A 17,513-nucleotide genomic window follows, 5' to 3' on the forward strand; every position below is an offset into this window, starting at 1 on the left:
ATCCCTTTTGACTTCCAGAAGATTTCCTAGGTGTGCCAGGTGAGGATTTGACCTGGGTAATTCACAGGGAAGTGTACAACCATTTTGTCTTTCCCTTTCCCAAAGATTTCCTTGCAAGTGCTGGATGCAGTTGTTTGTTACAACTGCCTGCCCTCGGAGAACCTGCCCGTGTTCATCATCACCCTGTGCCGCACCATCAACGTCAAGGAGCTCTGTGAGCCCTGCTGGAAGGTCAGAAGCCCTGCTTGCTTTCATGAATTCACTCCTGGATGAAGTGCCAGACTTCCCTGGGCACATCTGCCACCAGTTTCAGCTTGGTTTTAAGAGTGATTAAAATTAAAACTAGTTGAAGTACTGGGGGATCAGCTTCTCATTAGCGCAAGTCGTGTCATGTCTGTAGGATTCTCCCCTGGTTCCAGCTGCTGTGACAGCTCCTGTCCCGCCTTGGGGAAGGCAGGACACGTTTTCTCCAGAGGCATGGCCAGCTGAACCCGTGTGCAGGCTGCTGCTGTTCTGCCAGCTGGGGGTTGAGGTGCTCTCTCTGCCTTGCAGCTCATGCGCAACCTCTTGGGAACTCACCTGGGACACAGTGCCATCTACAACATGTGCAGGATCATGGAGGACAGGTAAGGGAGGGGCATCCTGCCATCCAGGGAGCTCACTGAGGGCCTGGTGAGGCAGATGGGGAGTCACCAGCCTCTGTAGGACAAGCTGAAGGTTCTGGTGCTTAGAAGTAATTTCCCTTTCCGGTTATGCTGCTCAAGTGCTCATTTAGGGCATTTCTGAATTTAATTTCCCTCTGTTTAAAGTTGTGGTGAATGATTTTCTGCTTTTCATGTTTGTCCATTGCTGTGCAAGGCCCTGATGTGTAACAGCTGGGAATTCCTGTCGGGACAGTGCATATTCCTATTGACTTTGTGTGCTGAAATAATTGTGGCACGGTCTGAATCTTCCCTTCCCCCTGTCCTTAGGTCCTACATGGCAGATGCAGCCCTGCTGAGAGGAGCTGTGTTCTTTGTTGGGATGGCTCTGTGGGGGGCTCATCGCCTCAATTCCCTCAGGAACTCCCCCACTTCAGTGCTGCCATCATTCCTCAAGGTAGGCTGGGATGCTGGGGAACTTTTTAATTACTTGGATAAATTTAAACCAAAAACGTGGCCCCCTACACCAAAAAGATCTTTGTAGGCCTGGAGGATGAGAGGGAGGATGAGTGTGGGGTGAAGCAGGGAGAAACAGTAAAACAAGAGGATTTGTGTCTGTAGCTGAGGCCTCCTCACATACCTTTGGCCAGAAAAGCAAAGTCTGAGTCCTTTCCAGCAAATACCTGCATTGTGGGTACTTTACCTTGAAAAATAAAATACAAAGCAACAACTTTCACTCTTCTCAGTGGGTGGTGCAGAAAGTGAGGGAGGGTGTCTCCAGGGGCAGCCTCCGAGCTCTCAAAATTTCCTCATCTGAGTGCCTCAAGCAGGAATTACTGGCTTTAATCCCCTTGTCTGCCTGTAGGATGGGGCTGTGTCTGCCATCTGAGCCACAGCTGCTTGCAGGAGAGCAGAGCTGCTTTGGAGAGTGGTTCTGTGCTGTGTGCTTTGTGTGCAGACACTCAGATGGATTTACCTCCAGGCCGATTCCCTAATTAATAAGGCGTGTTGCCTTTGGGCGCAGAGGGTTTGTGGGCTCTGCTCCCCACCTGCTCACTGGCTGGAGTGCTTTGGCTTGCAGGCCATGACCTGTCCCAACGCAGTGGTGTCCTACGAGATCGTTCTGTCCATCACACGCCTGATCAAGAAATACGGCAAGGGGCTGCAGGCCGTGACCTGGGATATCCTCCTGGACATCATGGAGAGACTGCTGCAGCAGCTGCAGGTGGGTGCTGGGCCTGCCTGGATGTGCTTTCAGTCCCCAGGCTTTGCCATAAATCCTTCTGCAAACTGCTGAGGGGACATGGAGGCTGAGAAAGGCTTAGCCCAGTCCTCTCCGCTGTGGTTCCCTGAGTGTTCTGTTTGTGTTTAAAATCAGCACTTTTTGGCAAGGTGGAACTCTTTCAGGAATGGTTTTGTCTCTTTTCAGGTTCTGGAGAGCCAAGAACTGAAGTCCATTGTTCATGATCTTTTGACCACAGTGGAAGAGCTCTGTGACCAGAATGATTTTCATGGCTCTGAAGAGAGGTTTTTTGAGCTGGTGGAGAGATGTGCTGATCAGAGACCAGTAAGGCTTTATTATTGTCCTTCTTTTGGGCCTGTTCTGTTAAAGCTGAAATTTGAGAGTCCTAAAATAGGAAATGGTCAGAAAACCCCAGCAAGGACTTCCATGAGCCTTATTCCCATGGAGGGGGCTGGGGGAATGGATTTGTTGTGTTTGCTGGTGCACTAAAAACATTTCTTGGTCTTTCCATGAAGGAATCTTCTGTGTTAAACCTGATAACATACAGAGCTCAGTCCATCCACCCTGCCAAAGATGGCTGGATCCACAACCTGCAGCTCCTAATGGAGAGATTCTTCAGGTAGGAAATCATAACTTTGGGAACTTCTTACTTTTAAGAAGCACTTTCAAGTGTTTCTTGCCACCTTGTCATGTCAGATAATTTTGTGTTCTGAAGTTCTAAGTTAGTAAGTGGCTGCTGGGAAGTGTGGTAGTCCCAGAGCAGAGCACATGAAAGGGCTTATTTAACAGCAGAAAAGCTTTCCACTGAGTTCTTTATGCTGCTTTTCCCCTCTTCTCTTTCATTCCATTCAATGCTATTCCAATTAGCTTAGGCAGTTGTGTTCCACTCCACAGCACTTTGTAGTTCTCACACCAAACAAGATTTTCCTGTTAAGCATGAGGGTTGCATATGGTTATCCAGTATTGCAGTTATCTGCTTTGGAATTGGTGCTCCCTCAGGGATTCTGTGCTCTGAAACAGCAACACAGAGCAACAACAAACTTCTGTCTCCTCTGTGAAATGCTGCCAAAGAGCAGCTCTTCCCCAGTGCCATGTGTTTGGTTTTGAATTTGCTCACCAGAGCACTTGTTCTTCTGACATGTGCTTCCTGGTTTGGATTGGAAATAGGAAAGCTGCAATTACAGGTCTGCAGAAGGATTAAAAGCTGAGCTGGGATTTGAATTTCCAATTGTTCTTGATCTGGTTTCAGGTGTAGAGACATTAACTCAGGGCTCAGCTGATCTCTCACAGTTACTGTTCCAACTCTGAAAAAGTTTCTTATTTTCCTTCAGTTTTACTTTTCTTTTCCCCATTCCCTAAATACCAACAACTCTCATTTTACCCATTTTGGATTTGCTTTTCCTGTTTTAGGAACGAGAGCCGTAGTGCTGTTAGGATTAAGGTTCTGGATGTGCTGTCCTTTGTGCTGAGCATCAACAGACAGTTCTATGAGGTGGGTGTTTGCCTGGGGGTCCCAGGGGGCTCTCAGGTGGGTGGGAAAGCCTTTGGTGGGGCACATTGTCCTGGGGGTGTCATTCCCCTCTGCCCATGGGGAAGGCACAGCCCTGGGCTCTAAATCTCACCCACACAGAGCTGTTTCTTTGGGATGCTCGTGGGGGGATTCCCCTTTATTTGTCCTTAGCTGGACACAGGAATGGGCAATTTGCAGTGGGAGCTGCAGGCTTTTGAGGACAGACCTGGTCGTGTCTTGGCTTCCCTGCTTTAAGGCTATTAAATCCATGTCTATTTTGTTTTGGAGGAATTGACAGTCGGTGTGAGAGGTGCAAAGCTGATTTAAAGCTTTGTAAAAGAGTGAGGACTGGACATATTGAGCAGTGACTTGTCTTGGTGCTCACCGTTTAATTGCTGTCCAAGATGGAAACTCTGAGAGAGAGAAATTAGGGATATCCAGGGATATCTTGATTTCCTCAGGATATGCCCAAAGTGTCAGAGGGCAGGAAGGGGCAGAGATGCTCCTTGGATTCATTCAAGATTTGTGAAGACATGAAGCTGTTGGTGTTTCCTCTCTCTCTCTAAAAACCAAGGCCTAGAAATCCCTTGTCTGTTTGAGCCTGGGCTGTCAAATCTCTAGGACAGACAAAACCCAAAGCACCGAAAGGTTCAATAAAAGTCACAAATATCTGGAGGGATGGCAGACAGAAATACCTGTTGGGTGGAAGAGGAGGTGAAGGAATGAAGCAGTGGAGGAACAAGCCTGGTACCAGAATAGCTGAGTTCTTTTGTTTGCAATTCTTTCTCTAACGTGCTGAACATCTGACAGCTTAGGAGGGTCTGTCCTCTTGCAGGAAGAGCTGATAAACCTGGTGGTGATCTCCCAGCTGGCTCACATCCCAGAGGATAAGGACCATCAGGTCCGAAAATTGGCCACTCAGCTGCTGGTGGACCTGGCTGAAGGCTGCAACACTCACCACTTCAACAGCCTGCTGGATATCATAGAGAAGGTGAGTTCAGCCTCCAGGGCTGGCAGCTGTCCCAGCAGGGGTGGCTTCCTGAGGCTTCCCTCCCCTTCCAGCATGGAAATGGAGAAAGAACGTGCTGCAGGTTCAAACCACCTGTTGCTTTTCTCTTTCAAAGGTGGCTGCACATTCTCTGTCATCTCCCTCTGAACTGGAAGAGAGGGACCTGCTGTCATATTCAGCTTCTCTGGAGGATGTCAAGACAGCAGTTCTTGGGCTCCTGATAATTCTTCAGGTAAATGCTGCAGAGCATTAAACTCAGATTGTTCACAATACTCTTCTGCTGGATTTGGCTTTTTAGATACTAAATATTCTGACTTTTGTTAAACTGTTTAATATTTTAAGTCTTGTTTTGGTCAATCCTTTGATTTTGAGCACTCTGGGACTGTTTGCTGAGTGTTGTATGTTCTTAACTCCCACTGTACAAGCCAGATGAGCACATTTTCCTGTGCAGAGGGAGGATGTGGCCATAAATTAGCAGCAAGGAGGAGCTGATAACCTTGAATAGATTGAATAGATCTGTTGTGTTTGAGCAGCATGTCCTGGGCTGTGGTGAAGAGCAGGCTGTTCTCTGGAGCAGCTCTGGAGTCTTTGCAGAGGTTCCTTCCAGAGCCGCCTGGTCGTGTTACACCGAGGCTGAAGCTTTTGCTGCATTTGTGCTGGAAGTGGCAGTGCAGCCCCGGGTTTGTGACCGAGCCCTGGGGCTGGGCTGTGTTTCTGTGCCTGCAGACCAAGCTGTACAGTTTGCCCTCCAGCCACGCCACGCGCGTGTACGAGATGCTGATCCAGCACGTGCAGCGCCACTACAAGCACTCCTACAGCCTGCCCGTGGCCAGCAGCATCAGGCTGCAGGTAGGAGCAGCCCCTGTGCTCCCAGAGCTGCACAGCCCTCTGGGATTCCTGGGTGGCAGGTGGGGACTGAAGTGGAATTAAATGCTCTTGGCTCACACGGGTGCGCCAACGCGGTGTGACGCCAGCAGCGATGCCTCCTGCAGATCAGGCCGTGGCATCTCTTAAAAATCCTTCTGCACCTGGAAAAATATCACGTGGGGGTGGGAGAGTATTGCAGTGGCTCGGGGTTTGAGTGACTCCAGCGTCTCCCCTGTTGCAGGTGTTTGATTTCCTGCTGATGCTCCGAGCTGACTCCCTGCACCGCCTGGGCCTTTCCAACAAGGATGGAGCAGTGAGGTTCAGCCCCTACTGCCTCTGTGATTTTGTGTAGGTTTTCTCATTGTGTTAAACAGAAGAATCACAGAGTGGTTTGGGCTGGAAGGGATCCTAGAGCTCATCCAGTGGCACCCCTGCTATGGGCAGGGACACCTTCCACTGTCCCATGGTGCTCCAAGCCATGCCCAGCCTGACCTTGGGCACTTCCTAATTTATTTTTTATTTTTAAAAAGCTGTTTTCCAAACTAAATTGTGTTTCCCAACTAAATTGTGTGCTGACCTTAATGTTCCATCAGTAACAATCTGCAGTTTTTCTAAAGCTTCCAAGTCCTAGACCAGTCTGTAGCTACAGCCTAGGATTGTCTGAACCAGTAAGACTTCAGTGAACTGTCCTTCCAGATCACTTACCTGCAGAGCTCTCAATCTCAAACATGAGATTAAAGTTCCTGCTCACAAAGCTTCCCCCAAAAATGTTCAATTTTTTGCCTCAGACCAGTTCCACACTGAATTTGATTCGATGATTTGTACAGATCTGGCTAGTTTTAATTTTACAGCTTGTGTAAAGTTGTGGAACACACCCCAAAAGATTCCTTTCTAAATTAGATAGGAAAATCCTTCATTGATCAAATTGGCTGATTGCAGTGTGCCTGCTGGGCAATCCTGTGCTTTTTAAAATTGAAAATGCAGATTATAATGTTGAGTCTTTAACCTGGCTCCCAAACAGGGTGGTGCTGTAAGTCACATGATTAAGCTGTAAAAATGTATTTTTTACATGTATTTTTCTCCCTTTCTGTGTTGCAGAGAAGCAGAGAAAAGGGCTTCTGAGAAAAAGCCCCCTGGCACCCTGTCCCCACCTTCAGGCAGCCCCAGTGTGCCTTCCCAGGGTGCCACCGTCCGGGTGGGACACCTGCCCTACTCCATGGTCTTTGGGGTCCTCCTGCAGTGTTTGAAGCAGGTATGTCCCCTCCTGGCATCCTTCTGTCCCCTCCTGGCATCCTTGTGTCCCTCCTGGCATCCTTCTGTCCCCTCCTGGCATCCTTGTGTCCCTCCTGGCATCCTTCTGTCCCCTCCTGGCACCAGCTGCCTGTCAAATTCCAGCCCAGAGTACTTAAATAAAGCCTGAAAAGCAATTTCTGCTCCTCCTGCTCAAAATCTGGGTGTGATTGTGCAGCTTCACAGCCACCAGTGGGAGCAGCAGTCCAGCTCTTCAGAAAATGAGCACAGCTTTCATTGCAGAGCAGGCAAGGGCAAAAGCTGGGCTTGTTAAACAAGATCCAAAAAGCCATCCTGCTTCTGAAAGGCCATTTGGAGCTAAAACCTCTCCCAGTGCAGGTTTGTGAGGTGTTTTGAGGATTTGTGATTGTTTCATCAGCAATAAGCTGTAAATAGGAATTGTTCCTGAGGGTGGCATTGGACACAGTTCTGTGCTGAGGGCTCGGCTTGCTCTGGGAGTTAATTGGTGCTGGTGCTTGGGAGGATTGGATTCTGGCTGTCAGATCTCAATATCATTTCTCTTCCAGTTTGTGGTGCCAATATTGCACCTAGAGCTGGGTGACAGACAGGGAGAAACTTGTGACAGCTGAACGCCATTTCTTTTTCTGTATCAACCACGACAAGACCTACATCTGCCTAGGAAATGACACATTGTCTGCACTTTGATTGATCTTCCAAACTCGAGTGAAATCATGCAAAAATTTTCAACCTTACCGTTTCCTGTCTTTGCAGGAGACAGACTGGAAGGTGCTGAAGTTGGTTCTCAACAAGTTACCCGAGTCCCTCCGCTATAAAGTGCTATTTTTAACTTCTCCCTGCAACATCGACCAGCTGGCCTCTGCACTGAGCAACATGGTAATGCCACTGAGGCACGCTCCCCAGCTCCTTGGCTTGCTTGGGAATTGCTTGGAGGGGATTTTTGAGTGATTTTTTTTTGTCTTCAGACTACTGTTTTAAAGATTAGCAGGCTGGTTGTCAATCCTCACTCACCCTCTCTTTTGTGAGGGTTGTTCTAGGCCCAGAATGGGTAATAGCTGTGTGTTTGAATGCGTTGGATGGATATATGTATGTACAGGTCTTGGGGAGCTGTGGGCAGTGCCTTCTGCTGCCTTTCAGAGGGTGCTTTAGTGAGAGGTGCCCTGACTGGCTGTGTGGTGTGTCAGCTCACAGACAAGAAGACCACGGACAGGCTCCACGGGACCCCCGAAGGCTTTTCCCGCACAGATTTGCACCTGGCTGTGGTCCCCGTGCTGACAGCACTGATTTCTTACCACAACTACCTGGACAAAGCCAAGCAGGTATGGGGAGGTGGGAGGGCAGAGCCTGTAGAGCATGGTTCAGCCTGGGAGCTGGTTAGGAGACAGGAGGGCAAGGTAACTCTGCCCTTTGCTGTTGGGAAGTGCTGCATCTGCTGAATTTGGGGTGAAAAAACACTTTGGTGACTCCATGTAGGATTAACCGTGGGTTCACTCCTCACCTCTCCCCCTCACAAGTCACTGAGTGACTTTACCCTCTGCAGTAAGACCCTTATAAACACAAAATTTCTGTTAAATCAGGAGCTTGAAGTCTCAACTACCTACTTGACTGGAGTTCCCTGATAAGAGTTTGGCCTGGGGTATCTGCAGCGTTATGTAAAGCTCAGTGTTAGCACTCACCTGTCTCACACAGCCTTGCAGCAGGGGTGCCTTGCAGCAGGGGTACCTTGCAGGGTGTTCTGGGGTGCTGCCAGGAGTCAGGGTGTTCTTTGGTGTGCTGAGTGTTTCCCTGCTCTGCCAGCGAGAGATCGTGTACTGCCTGGAGCACGGGCTCATCTACCGCTGCGCCAACCAGTGCGTGGTGGCACTGTCAGTCTGCAGCGTGGAGATGCCCGACATCATCATCAAGGCACTGCCCGTCCTGATTGTCAAACTCACCCACATTTCTGCCACGGCCAACATGGCAATCCCTCTGCTGGAGTTTCTGTCAAGTAAGTCGTGATGTTCTTCTTTTTGGTTTCTGTAATTGTGGGTTTTGTGTGGAATGGGGAGGGGTTGATGGTGTTGGTCGTGTGGAATGCTCTGTGATGCCCTTGCTCAGGTTATAAATGTTGGATCGCCTCGTTTGTTACAAGTTTTCTGTGTGAAGCTCTTGCTCTGAAGAGTGAAACACACTCTGTGTGGTGTAGAAATGGAAATGCAAGCTGCTTTCTTCTCCTTGCATGACGTGACTTTAACTTCCATGTCACTGATCATTCAGAAAAACCCAAACATTTAGAAATTAAACTGAGTTAGGATGTTGAAGGGCTGTGTTGAAGGGTTGTGCTGAAGGGTTGTGCTGAAGGGTGGTGTTGAGGGCTCACCTGTGCTGGTTTTGCTCTTGGACTGTTGCAGCTCTGGCCAGGCTGCCTCACCTGTACCGGAACTTCGCGGCAGAGCAGTACGCCAGCGTCTTCGCCATCTCCCTGCCCTACACAAACCCCTCCAAGTAAGGCCACAGCAATGTGCTTCTCTCATCTGGGAAACTGAGAGCTTGGAAAGCCTTTTCTTGTAGTTCTTGATTCAAGGTTATCCATAGGATGTTGCTCATTCTGGTGTCACCAAGCTTTTCCTGAAGAAGGGATATTTCTGCCCTGTGAGGGTGGGCAGGCCCTGGCACAGGGTGCCCAGAGAAGCTGTGGCTGCCCCTGGAAATGTCCAAGGCCAGACTGGACAGGGCTTGGAGCAGCCTGGGATAGTGGAAGGTGGAACTGGATGATCTCTAGGATCCCTTCCCATCCAAACCATTCTGTAATTCCATCATAAATTCTAGGATATCATCACCTTGGACAAAAACCTGTTTCTCTTGAACAGAATTTTTTTCCCTTTATTTTCCTTTACACTTTGAGTAGGTAAAGGAGCAGTTCTGTGTGCAGGCCGAGCAGTGCACACTGAGCTGTGGCTGTCTGTGCTGCTGCAGGTTTAACCAGTACATCGTTTGCCTGGCCCACCACGTGATCGCCATGTGGTTCATCCGCTGCCGCCTGCCCTTCCGCAAGGACTTTGTCCCCTACATCACCAAGGTAATGGCACTGCTCCGTCCAGCAGCACTCGGGAGACCTGACTGATCAAAACTGATCTGAGCTCTTTGAAGGTTCTGTTTGAAGCCAGCAGAATGCTGGTTTTCCTGTCAGCATGTCTGTGAGCTCTCGTGCTTTGAGTCGCAGGTTTCGAGCCGCGCGTTGTTCACGTTGTCACCTCTTGTCCCCGCGGCAGGGCCTGCGCTCCAACGTGCTCCTGTCCTTCGATGACACCCCAGAGAAGGACAGCTTCAGGGCTCGCAGCACCAGCCTGAATGAGAGGCCAAAGAGGTAAATTCTCTTGGAGCCCAGCGAGGTTTGGTGCTCCGTGCTCTCGTGCTCACGCCCTTCCCTGCGTGTCCCTGAGGGAGGCTGGGTAGCGATGCCCACCTGGCAGAGCAGTAAGCAAGCAAAGTAAACCTCTTTAGGTCAAAGGCAAATGAGGTTGGTGAGAGGCTGGGATGCGGGCAGGCTGGCAGCCCGGTGGGGCAGCTGAGGCAGCACTGCCTGTCCTGCAGGCCTGCGCAGCCTTTTTGGTGTTCACTGCTGAAAATCCACACTTGGGTCAGGTTGGGGTGTGCCCGTGCAGTGTTACCAGAGATGAGAGAAGAGGGTAGTACCAGAGATAACAGAATCCCATGTTCATGTGGATTGTGTGAACTCCTTTTGATGATTGATCTGTAACGAGTTGTTTCCAGATGATTGCCAGAGAAATGGTTGTGATCAACGACCTGGATAAATTAGAGAGCCAGTACTGTGTTTTTCCATGGTGTTCCCAGTCAGGTCAGTGTGCTGGCTGGCACACAGCTGCTTTCTGTCTGTCTGGATGTCCCAATCCCTTTTTTTTTTTTTGAATTTTTGAAGCCATCATGACAGTTTTAAGCAAAGCCTTCAGAAGTCAGAGCCTTTCTTGCCAGCAATCACTCAAAGTAACATTTGCCAGGGGAGGAAGATATTCCCTGGAAGGCATTCAGGGTTTCTCCAACGTCCTTTTATCTGCAGGAATTACCTAAATTGGTTCACTTAACTTGCTTCAGTGTTGTGAGCAGTGAGCACATGGTGGCACCTGAGCCCTGGGGAAAGTGCCTCTACTTCACCTGCAAGGCTGCAGCAGAGTCTTGCAGTGCAGAAACACCATCCCTGCCCTACTGCTGCAGCTGTAAGCCTCGTGTTGTGTTTCATCTCTCCCATCTCCTCCTCTTTCATCCAGAAACTTGGAAGAGAAGCCTTTTGACACTCATCTCTCCAATTAGAATTCCAACTAATTTTTTTTTCCTTTTTTCCTCCTAAAAAACCTGATAAATTCTACCAGGTTGGAATACTACTGTCTCTAAAGGCTTTTGCTGGATCGCTTTCCACAGAAATCTCTGCTGAGGAGTGTGGCTGTACTCAGGCAGTGCCCAAAGCACTGGAATAGCAGGATGCCACTGCCTCTGGGTCTGGCTGAGCATGGATTCCGGCCAGGGCACAGAGGAAGGGCCTGGAGCAGATTCCAGTTTCCTTGCCTGAGAAGCTCCTGGGCTTGGTTTTCAGCCCTGAAGCCCAAAGAATGTTCCCCTGCCATAGCTGAGGTGCTGGGTGTTCCAAGGGTAACGATCCCAGCAGTTCCAGGGCTGCTGGATGTCCTGCTGTTGCTGTAGGTGATGATCCCTGAGCATGAGCCTGTGCTCTCTGCAGCAGTTGTGGTCAAAAGTGATCTGGGAGAGGTTGTTGGGATAAGGACAAAGAAATTCCGATCCCTCCAGGTGGCAGTCTGAGATGTAAGAGCTCACTGAGATGAGGATGGCAGACAAACTGTGTTTAGAAAGAGCCAGAAGGGTTAAATTAGTGCCTGCAGTTTATCCCCGGGGATGGGAGCTGCTGGACCAACTGTTCTGCCCAAATTAGCCCGAGCCTGGTGTGCATCTCAGTGACTAATTAAAGTGCCTCTTGGATCTTAATTGCTGTCATCTCCCACGTGTTCCTGGCACTTGCCAGTGTGCACAGTGATTTCCTTTCTGTGCCAGCCCAGAGCCCGGGGGGTTCCCTGGAGCCCGGGCTGAGGCAGCTGGGGTGGCACAGGAGCATCCCCGGGGGTGTTTGTTGGCTCTGCAGTGTGGCAGGGTCTGGAACAGGGGGCTCAGTGTCCCCAGGGCCTCGAGCTGGGCTAAGGGACACCTCTAGGAGGCCCTGGGTGTGTTGTGACTTGGGGGAAAGCTCAGCTTTGGGCCAGGCTTAGTGGGGACAGAGATGGGTGTCGTGGTCCCTGTCTCTTATTAAAAACTGCTGCGACCTAGTCCAGGTAAAGCATTTTAGGATCTGTGGAAGCCCTCAGGCGTTGAGTCACAGTGAGTTGGAGTGACGGTGAGTTGGAGCGATGCAAGAGAGGGTTGAAGTGCACAAATCTCCTCAGCCTTGAGGAATTTGTGCCCAGGGAGCCCTCAGGTGCCCTTGCCTTTGCTGAACAGCCCAGTATTCCAACTCTCATTTCAACCAGTTTTTTTCTTTTAACTTGTACTAATTTCATTTGTTTTGTAGCACATTTAAAATCTTGTTTTCAGAATGTGGTTTGTCTTTTTAATGCTTTCAGCTCTGCTTGTTTGTATGTTTTAATTTTTGTTTCCCTTTTTTTTTTTTGGCATTTGTTTTATTTTCCATCACCCTCTGGGATCCCCCAATATTGACCCTGTGACTGTGACCTTTCAACCTACATCCCTACAATGGTTTCCTCCCTTCTGTGACCTCTTTTGGGGCTTGGTGCTTCTCCACATAGTAGTTTAAGACTAGCCAAAAATGCAAAGCAAGGCTTGAATAACTCTCCTCCAGTGAAAGAGCTGAAAGAACCCTCTGCAGTTGATGCCTTCCGATCCCGCAGCATCAGTGTGTCTGAACATGTGGTCCGCAGGTAGAGGCACTTTGGATGGGGACAGTCCAAGAGCAGCTGGGCCCTTGGAGGTTTTGCTGCGAGGGTGGGTGGCAGCAGGGTGGATTTGCATGTGGGATGCTTGCATGACTTGGTTATCCCATCAAAAACCGGCCTCAGCCACAGGCGAGGGTTTTGGGAAAGCATCCCGAGGCTTCCCAAGGCCACGTCACACCCTGGGTGTCTGTGGTCACCTTGCCACGTTCTCTGGTGCTTTAGCAATGAAAGATTCTATTTTCAAAGTAAAGGTGGTGAAGGGGGGACAAAAAAAACCCCAAACAAACAAAAAAACCCACGCACAAGAAAAGGAAAAAGGTTGCATTCTGCACAAGTGAGAATCCTGGGTACAGCTCACTAAAGCTCGAGCCTCTCAAGGAGGGCTTTGATTCAGGAGAGGCTTTGGAACTCTGCAAAGCCATGGAGAGCCCTCCTTCCAGTCTAGTTCTGGCCTCAGTTTAGGTTTTTTTCTTCTGAAGGAGCTGATGAAGTGTCCTGGTCTCAAGAATGATGCCATGAAAAACCTGCATTTGTCTTTCCGGAGAGCAGTGAGGGGTGTGCTCAGCCCATGTGAATTGTTGCTTTCACAACTAAGGAAAACAAGATTTGATTTCAGAGATTGATTTGATTGACTGACAGGTTTTGATGGCAAGCATTGATCTGCTCCAATGAAAGATGTGCAATAATTGATGCCAGTTTGTAAAACATTTTTCTGGATCACTTCCCTTGGGTGTTAAACTGCTGAACCTGAAGGTTTGTGCCTTAACCTGTAGGATTGCTGTCAATGGAACTTAATTTGGTTTTTTTTTTATTTTTTTTATTTTTGGCTCTGTGTGGTGTTTGGGGGAGAGAGGCTGAAGTGGCTGAATTGCAATTATAGTCCTGACACTTCAAGTAATGGGAGAAATCCTTCCCTGGGAGGGTGGGCAGGCCCTGGCACAGGTGCCCAGAGCAGCTGTGGCTGCCCCTGGATCCCTGGCAGTGCCCAAGGCCAGCTTGGACAGGGCTGGGAGCACCCTGGGACAGTGGAAGGTGTCCCTGCCAAGGTAGGGGTGGCACTGGATGGGCTTTGAGGTCCCTTCCAACCCAAACCCTTCCAGGGTTCTCTGATTTCCCCATTAATCATGAGGTGATTTTCTTCTCTTGCATTTCCATGTAAATGGTAGCAACAAAAAGGTAATTGCCCTTAATGAAGCCACAGAAGCTGCCACACGATAACAATTTTTGCTGTGCCTCAGCTTAGTTTGTATTACAATTACATAAGGAATTGTCTTTATAAAATATCGCAGTCCAGCCTAAAACAGAAACGGTTTTAAACTGCTTTGCTGATTTGGCTGATTCGAAGGCAGGCCTTCTCTCTGTTCTTGTGCCAGTTTCCTGTTCAGAGTGCAATGTTTTTTCCTATTTCAAGTTAAATTAGGTTTTACGTAGCTATTGAATTTGGAGGGGAAAAAACCAATACACGGAAGAGACGCAACAGAGAAAAAAGCAAACCACAGGATTATACAGTGGAGTCTGGAGTGCCCCGTTCCTGGCTCATGGGCAACCTGCTGCCTGGGAAGCTGGTGCTGGTCATGGGATGCTTGCCCTCAGCATAGATTAGGAGCTCAAAGCTGCCCCTCACTCCTTGCTTGGTGCACTTGCCCATGGGCCACCAACGTCACAGAGCGCTGGCCTGGCCAGCTGGCTCTGGAGTCTCCAGAGAAAATCCGCTTCCTGCGACGACAGCCTGGGAAGCACAGCACGAGGCTGATCCCAAAATCTGTGTCCCGAGGCCTGGGTGTGCTGGCTGGCACGTGCATGAACAGCAGGGGCTGCGTCCCGCCGCCGGTGGGGACGGGGACGTGGTGCGGCCTCATCTGGCACCTGGGGACTTTCTCTTCCAGCCGCATCCAAACGTCCATCACCAGCTCGAGCCTGGGCTCCGCAGATGAAAACTCCATGGCTCAGGCTGATGACAACTTGAAAAACCTGCACCTGGAGCTGACAGAGACCTGCCTGGACATGATGGCTCGCTACGTCTTCTCCAACTTCACCGCTGTGCCCAAGAGGTCAGTCAGGGAGCGGGGGCACACGGGTGGCATTGAGGCTCATGTTTCCCTTTATTAGTGGGAAAATGTTGGGATTCTGGCAGGCTCGGGCTCTGAAGCCTTTCCTCTCTGATAAAATCTTGGCTAAAAAGGAGGAGATGAGGGAAGACTGGAGGTGGGAAGGCTGTGGTGACATCTCAGAGCATCTTCCTATGCCTGAAGGAGCTCCAGGAGAGCTGGAGAGGGACAGGGGACAAGGGGTTTAGGGACAGGACACAGGGAATGGCTCCCACTGCCAGAGAGCAGGGATGGGTGGGATTCTGGGAAGGATTTTTTTTTCCTGTGAGGCTGGTGAGACCCTGGAATGGATTTCTCAGAAGATGCCCCATCCCTGGAAGTGTTCCAGGCCAGTTGAATGGGGCTTGGAGCAGCCTGGGATGGTGACAGGTGTCTCTGCCCTGGCAGGGGTGGCACTGGATGTTAAGGTTCCTCCCAGCCCAAACCATTCTGTGGTTCTGTCAGATCCACTGGAGAGAAGCAACCTTTGCCTCAGCCTGGACCTGTCTGGAGGAGATGCCCTGAAGGTGTGGGAGCAGGGCTTTGCTCCACGTCCTCACAGGATAATCCCAGTGTGCTGCAGCGGCTCATCCATCATCCTGATGGATAACAGGAATACGGGCAGCCAAGGGGGGTGGCACAAAAGCTGTGTGAAGGAGAGCAGGCAGCACCTCCTGCATGGTTAATGGCACCAGCTCTGTTCTCTGCCTCCTGAGAAATGTTCATCCCAAATGTGTTCCCAGGTCCCCCGTGGGGGAGTTTCTGCTGGCTGGAGGAAGGACCAAGACGTGGCTGGTTGGTAACAAGCTGGTGACCATCACTACAAGTGTTGGAACAGGGACAAGGTCCCTGCTTGGCCTGGACTCTGGAGAATTCCAGAGCACCCCAGAATCAAGGTAGGTGTTGCTCCCATTTCTGGAAATCTCCAGCTGACAAAGCCACCTAAACCACTGCTACGTCTTTGGTAGCATAAGAGGAATGTTTTATTTGTCCAGCACGGCTGATCCTCCCTCAACATCACCAGTATCTCCTTTCCTACAGCTCAGACCCTGTTTTGCAAGTGAGACAGACCAAGGAGGCTCCAGCCAAGCTGGAATCCCAGGCTGGGCAGCAGGTTTGCAGGAGCTCCCGCAACAGAGTCCGGTCCATGTCGGGTGAGTTCCCATCCTGGGCTCTCCCTGCCACAGTTTGAAGGTCCAGGTGCCTCCTGTGTCTGAGCTAACTGGAGATCTGGAGCTGTCTGGTGTTGGGTGAGGGGCAGGTAGCAGGAGCTGTTGGCTCAGGTGTGGTGGGGCTCCTCCTGCTTCCCTCTCTTTGCAGGAGAGCTTTGGTGATCACATAAACTGGTTTGTGAAGAACACATGGAACATCAAATTCTCTTTGTGCTTTAACCCCAGCTGGCAGCTAAGCCCCACCCAGGTGCTCTGTCCCCCACAGGGAGATGGAGGACAGAGTTGGAAGGGGGAAAGTAAGAAAATCAGTGGATTGAGAGAAGAGCAAGTTTAATAATTAAAATGAAATAATGGTAACAATAATAATTGTAATGACAAGGGAAATAAAACCAGTATATTGTGTAAGCAGCTGGTAGGAGAGGTTAAAAGCCTCATTCCTGAGATATTTTCGGGGCTAACTAAGCGTGTCTCTCCCTTGGATTGTGTCTGTCCTGCCAGGAGGTCATGCCTTACGTGTTGGTGCCTTAGACAGCTCAGCCTCCCATTTTCCCAGTGGCTCAACTTCCCAAGGGACACAGGGCCCTCCTGCTGCTGCAGCCCGCCCAGAGAAGGCCAGTCCTGCTCCACAGACAGCCCTGCAGAAGGAGAAAGCCAACTTGGCTGCCTACGTGCCACTGCTGACCCAGGGCTGGGCAGAGATCCTGGTGCGCAGGCCCACAGGTGGGTACCTGAGTGTGGGCTGGGATCCTGGGGAGACACCAGAGCCTGGGGGAAGGAGAAAAATCCATATTCATTCATAAATTAATCTCTTTATGGCTCACTGCCTTTTGAAACTGTGGGACCATGGGATGGGTTGGGTTGGAAGGGACCTCAAAGCCCACCCAGTGCCACCCCTGCCATGGCAGGGACACGTTCCACTGTCACAGGGTGCTCCCAGCCCTGCCCAGCCTGGCCTGGGGCACTGCCAGGGATCCAGGGGCAGCCACAAGTCTGGGCAGCTCAGTTGTGTTTGTTCTTAGGAAAGGAATAACAACCTGTTCAAGGTCAAAATGCTTGAACACCAGTGTGTTCCACGAGATTAACAGGAATTATCTGCTTCAACTGAAAGCTGTTTCATGAGGATATAACTGACCTGGTGTTAATTAGGACACCTGCGTGTTCTGGATGGCTTTGGGAATCTGCTGTAGCAGTGAGTTACCAGGGGTGGGTTTTGAGGAGCTCGGGGTGAAGTGCAGAGCACTGGGAGTAGCAAATTAATGGAGTGATTCTGCAGAAGAACCCAAAACTTGCTCTGTTTGGATTTTTTACCTGCGAATTCCAGAACAATTTGAGCATGTCCAAAGGAGCTGTAAGCTGTGGGAGAGCTGGGAGCACTGACCCCTTCCCCCATTGTCTGGTGCAGGCAACACGAGCTGGCTGATGAGCCTGGAGAACCCGCTGAGCCCCTTCTCCTCAGACATCAACAACATGCCCCTGCAGGAGCTCTCCAACGCCCTGATGGCCGCAGAGCGCTTCAAGGAGCACCGGGAGACGGCTCTGTACAAATCCCTGTCCGTGCCCTCCTCCAGCCTGGCCACGGGCACGGCCAAGCCCTCGCTGCTGCAGCGCTCCAACACAGGTGGGGGCTGCTGGCAGGGCGGGACAGCTCCGGGCTCTGCGGGGTCCCTGCAGGGCTGCCAGAGCAGCTGGGAGCGCCAGGGGGGCCAGCAGTGAGAAAGGGAGTCGGTTCTTGTCCCTAGAAGTGAAAAATTCCCTTCCTCC

General features: G+C 50.5%; 1 protein-coding gene across 3 annotated transcripts in view; it reads left to right on the top strand.

The window, feature by feature from the left end:
- TSC2 (TSC complex subunit 2) overlaps positions 1 to 17,513 on the top strand; it is a 32,394-nt gene that overhangs the window by 4,593 nt on the left and 10,288 nt on the right. For 2 of the 3 annotated variants that reach the window (XR_005258660.1, XR_005258661.1), the window contains exons 8-31: positions 106 to 231; positions 553 to 626; positions 972 to 1,098; positions 1,723 to 1,866; positions 2,071 to 2,208; positions 2,400 to 2,503; positions 3,295 to 3,376; positions 4,230 to 4,385; positions 4,519 to 4,635; positions 5,130 to 5,252; positions 5,512 to 5,618; positions 6,369 to 6,522; positions 7,293 to 7,415; positions 7,724 to 7,858; positions 8,337 to 8,526; positions 8,930 to 9,023; positions 9,495 to 9,597; positions 9,791 to 9,885; positions 12,347 to 12,478; positions 14,380 to 14,544; positions 15,324 to 15,476; positions 15,622 to 15,734; positions 16,251 to 16,472; positions 17,155 to 17,370. Coding sequence is in view for 1 of the 3 variants with exons in the window: in XM_038151376.1 (XP_038007304.1) it covers positions 106 to 231; positions 553 to 626; positions 972 to 1,098; positions 1,723 to 1,866; positions 2,071 to 2,208; positions 2,400 to 2,503; positions 3,295 to 3,376; positions 4,230 to 4,385; positions 4,519 to 4,635; positions 5,130 to 5,252; positions 5,512 to 5,618; positions 6,369 to 6,522; positions 7,293 to 7,415; positions 7,724 to 7,858; positions 8,337 to 8,526; positions 8,930 to 9,023; positions 9,495 to 9,597; positions 9,791 to 9,885; positions 12,350 to 12,478; positions 14,380 to 14,544; positions 15,324 to 15,476; positions 15,622 to 15,734; positions 16,251 to 16,472; positions 17,155 to 17,370 (3,190 nt within the window). In the remaining 2 variants the exon portion in view is untranslated. The remainder of the gene's footprint in view (positions 1 to 105; positions 232 to 552; positions 627 to 971; positions 1,099 to 1,722; positions 1,867 to 2,070; positions 2,209 to 2,399; positions 2,504 to 3,294; positions 3,377 to 4,229; positions 4,386 to 4,518; positions 4,636 to 5,129; positions 5,253 to 5,511; positions 5,619 to 6,368; positions 6,523 to 7,292; positions 7,416 to 7,723; positions 7,859 to 8,336; positions 8,527 to 8,929; positions 9,024 to 9,494; positions 9,598 to 9,790; positions 9,886 to 12,346; positions 12,479 to 14,379; positions 14,545 to 15,323; positions 15,477 to 15,621; positions 15,735 to 16,250; positions 16,473 to 17,154; positions 17,371 to 17,513) is intronic. The other variant, XM_038151376.1, reaches the window with a different exon arrangement.

This window comes from Motacilla alba, chromosome 14, assembly GCF_015832195.1.
Source record: "Motacilla alba alba isolate MOTALB_02 chromosome 14, Motacilla_alba_V1.0_pri, whole genome shotgun sequence".
NCBI lineage: Eukaryota > Metazoa > Chordata > Aves > Passeriformes > Motacillidae > Motacilla > Motacilla alba.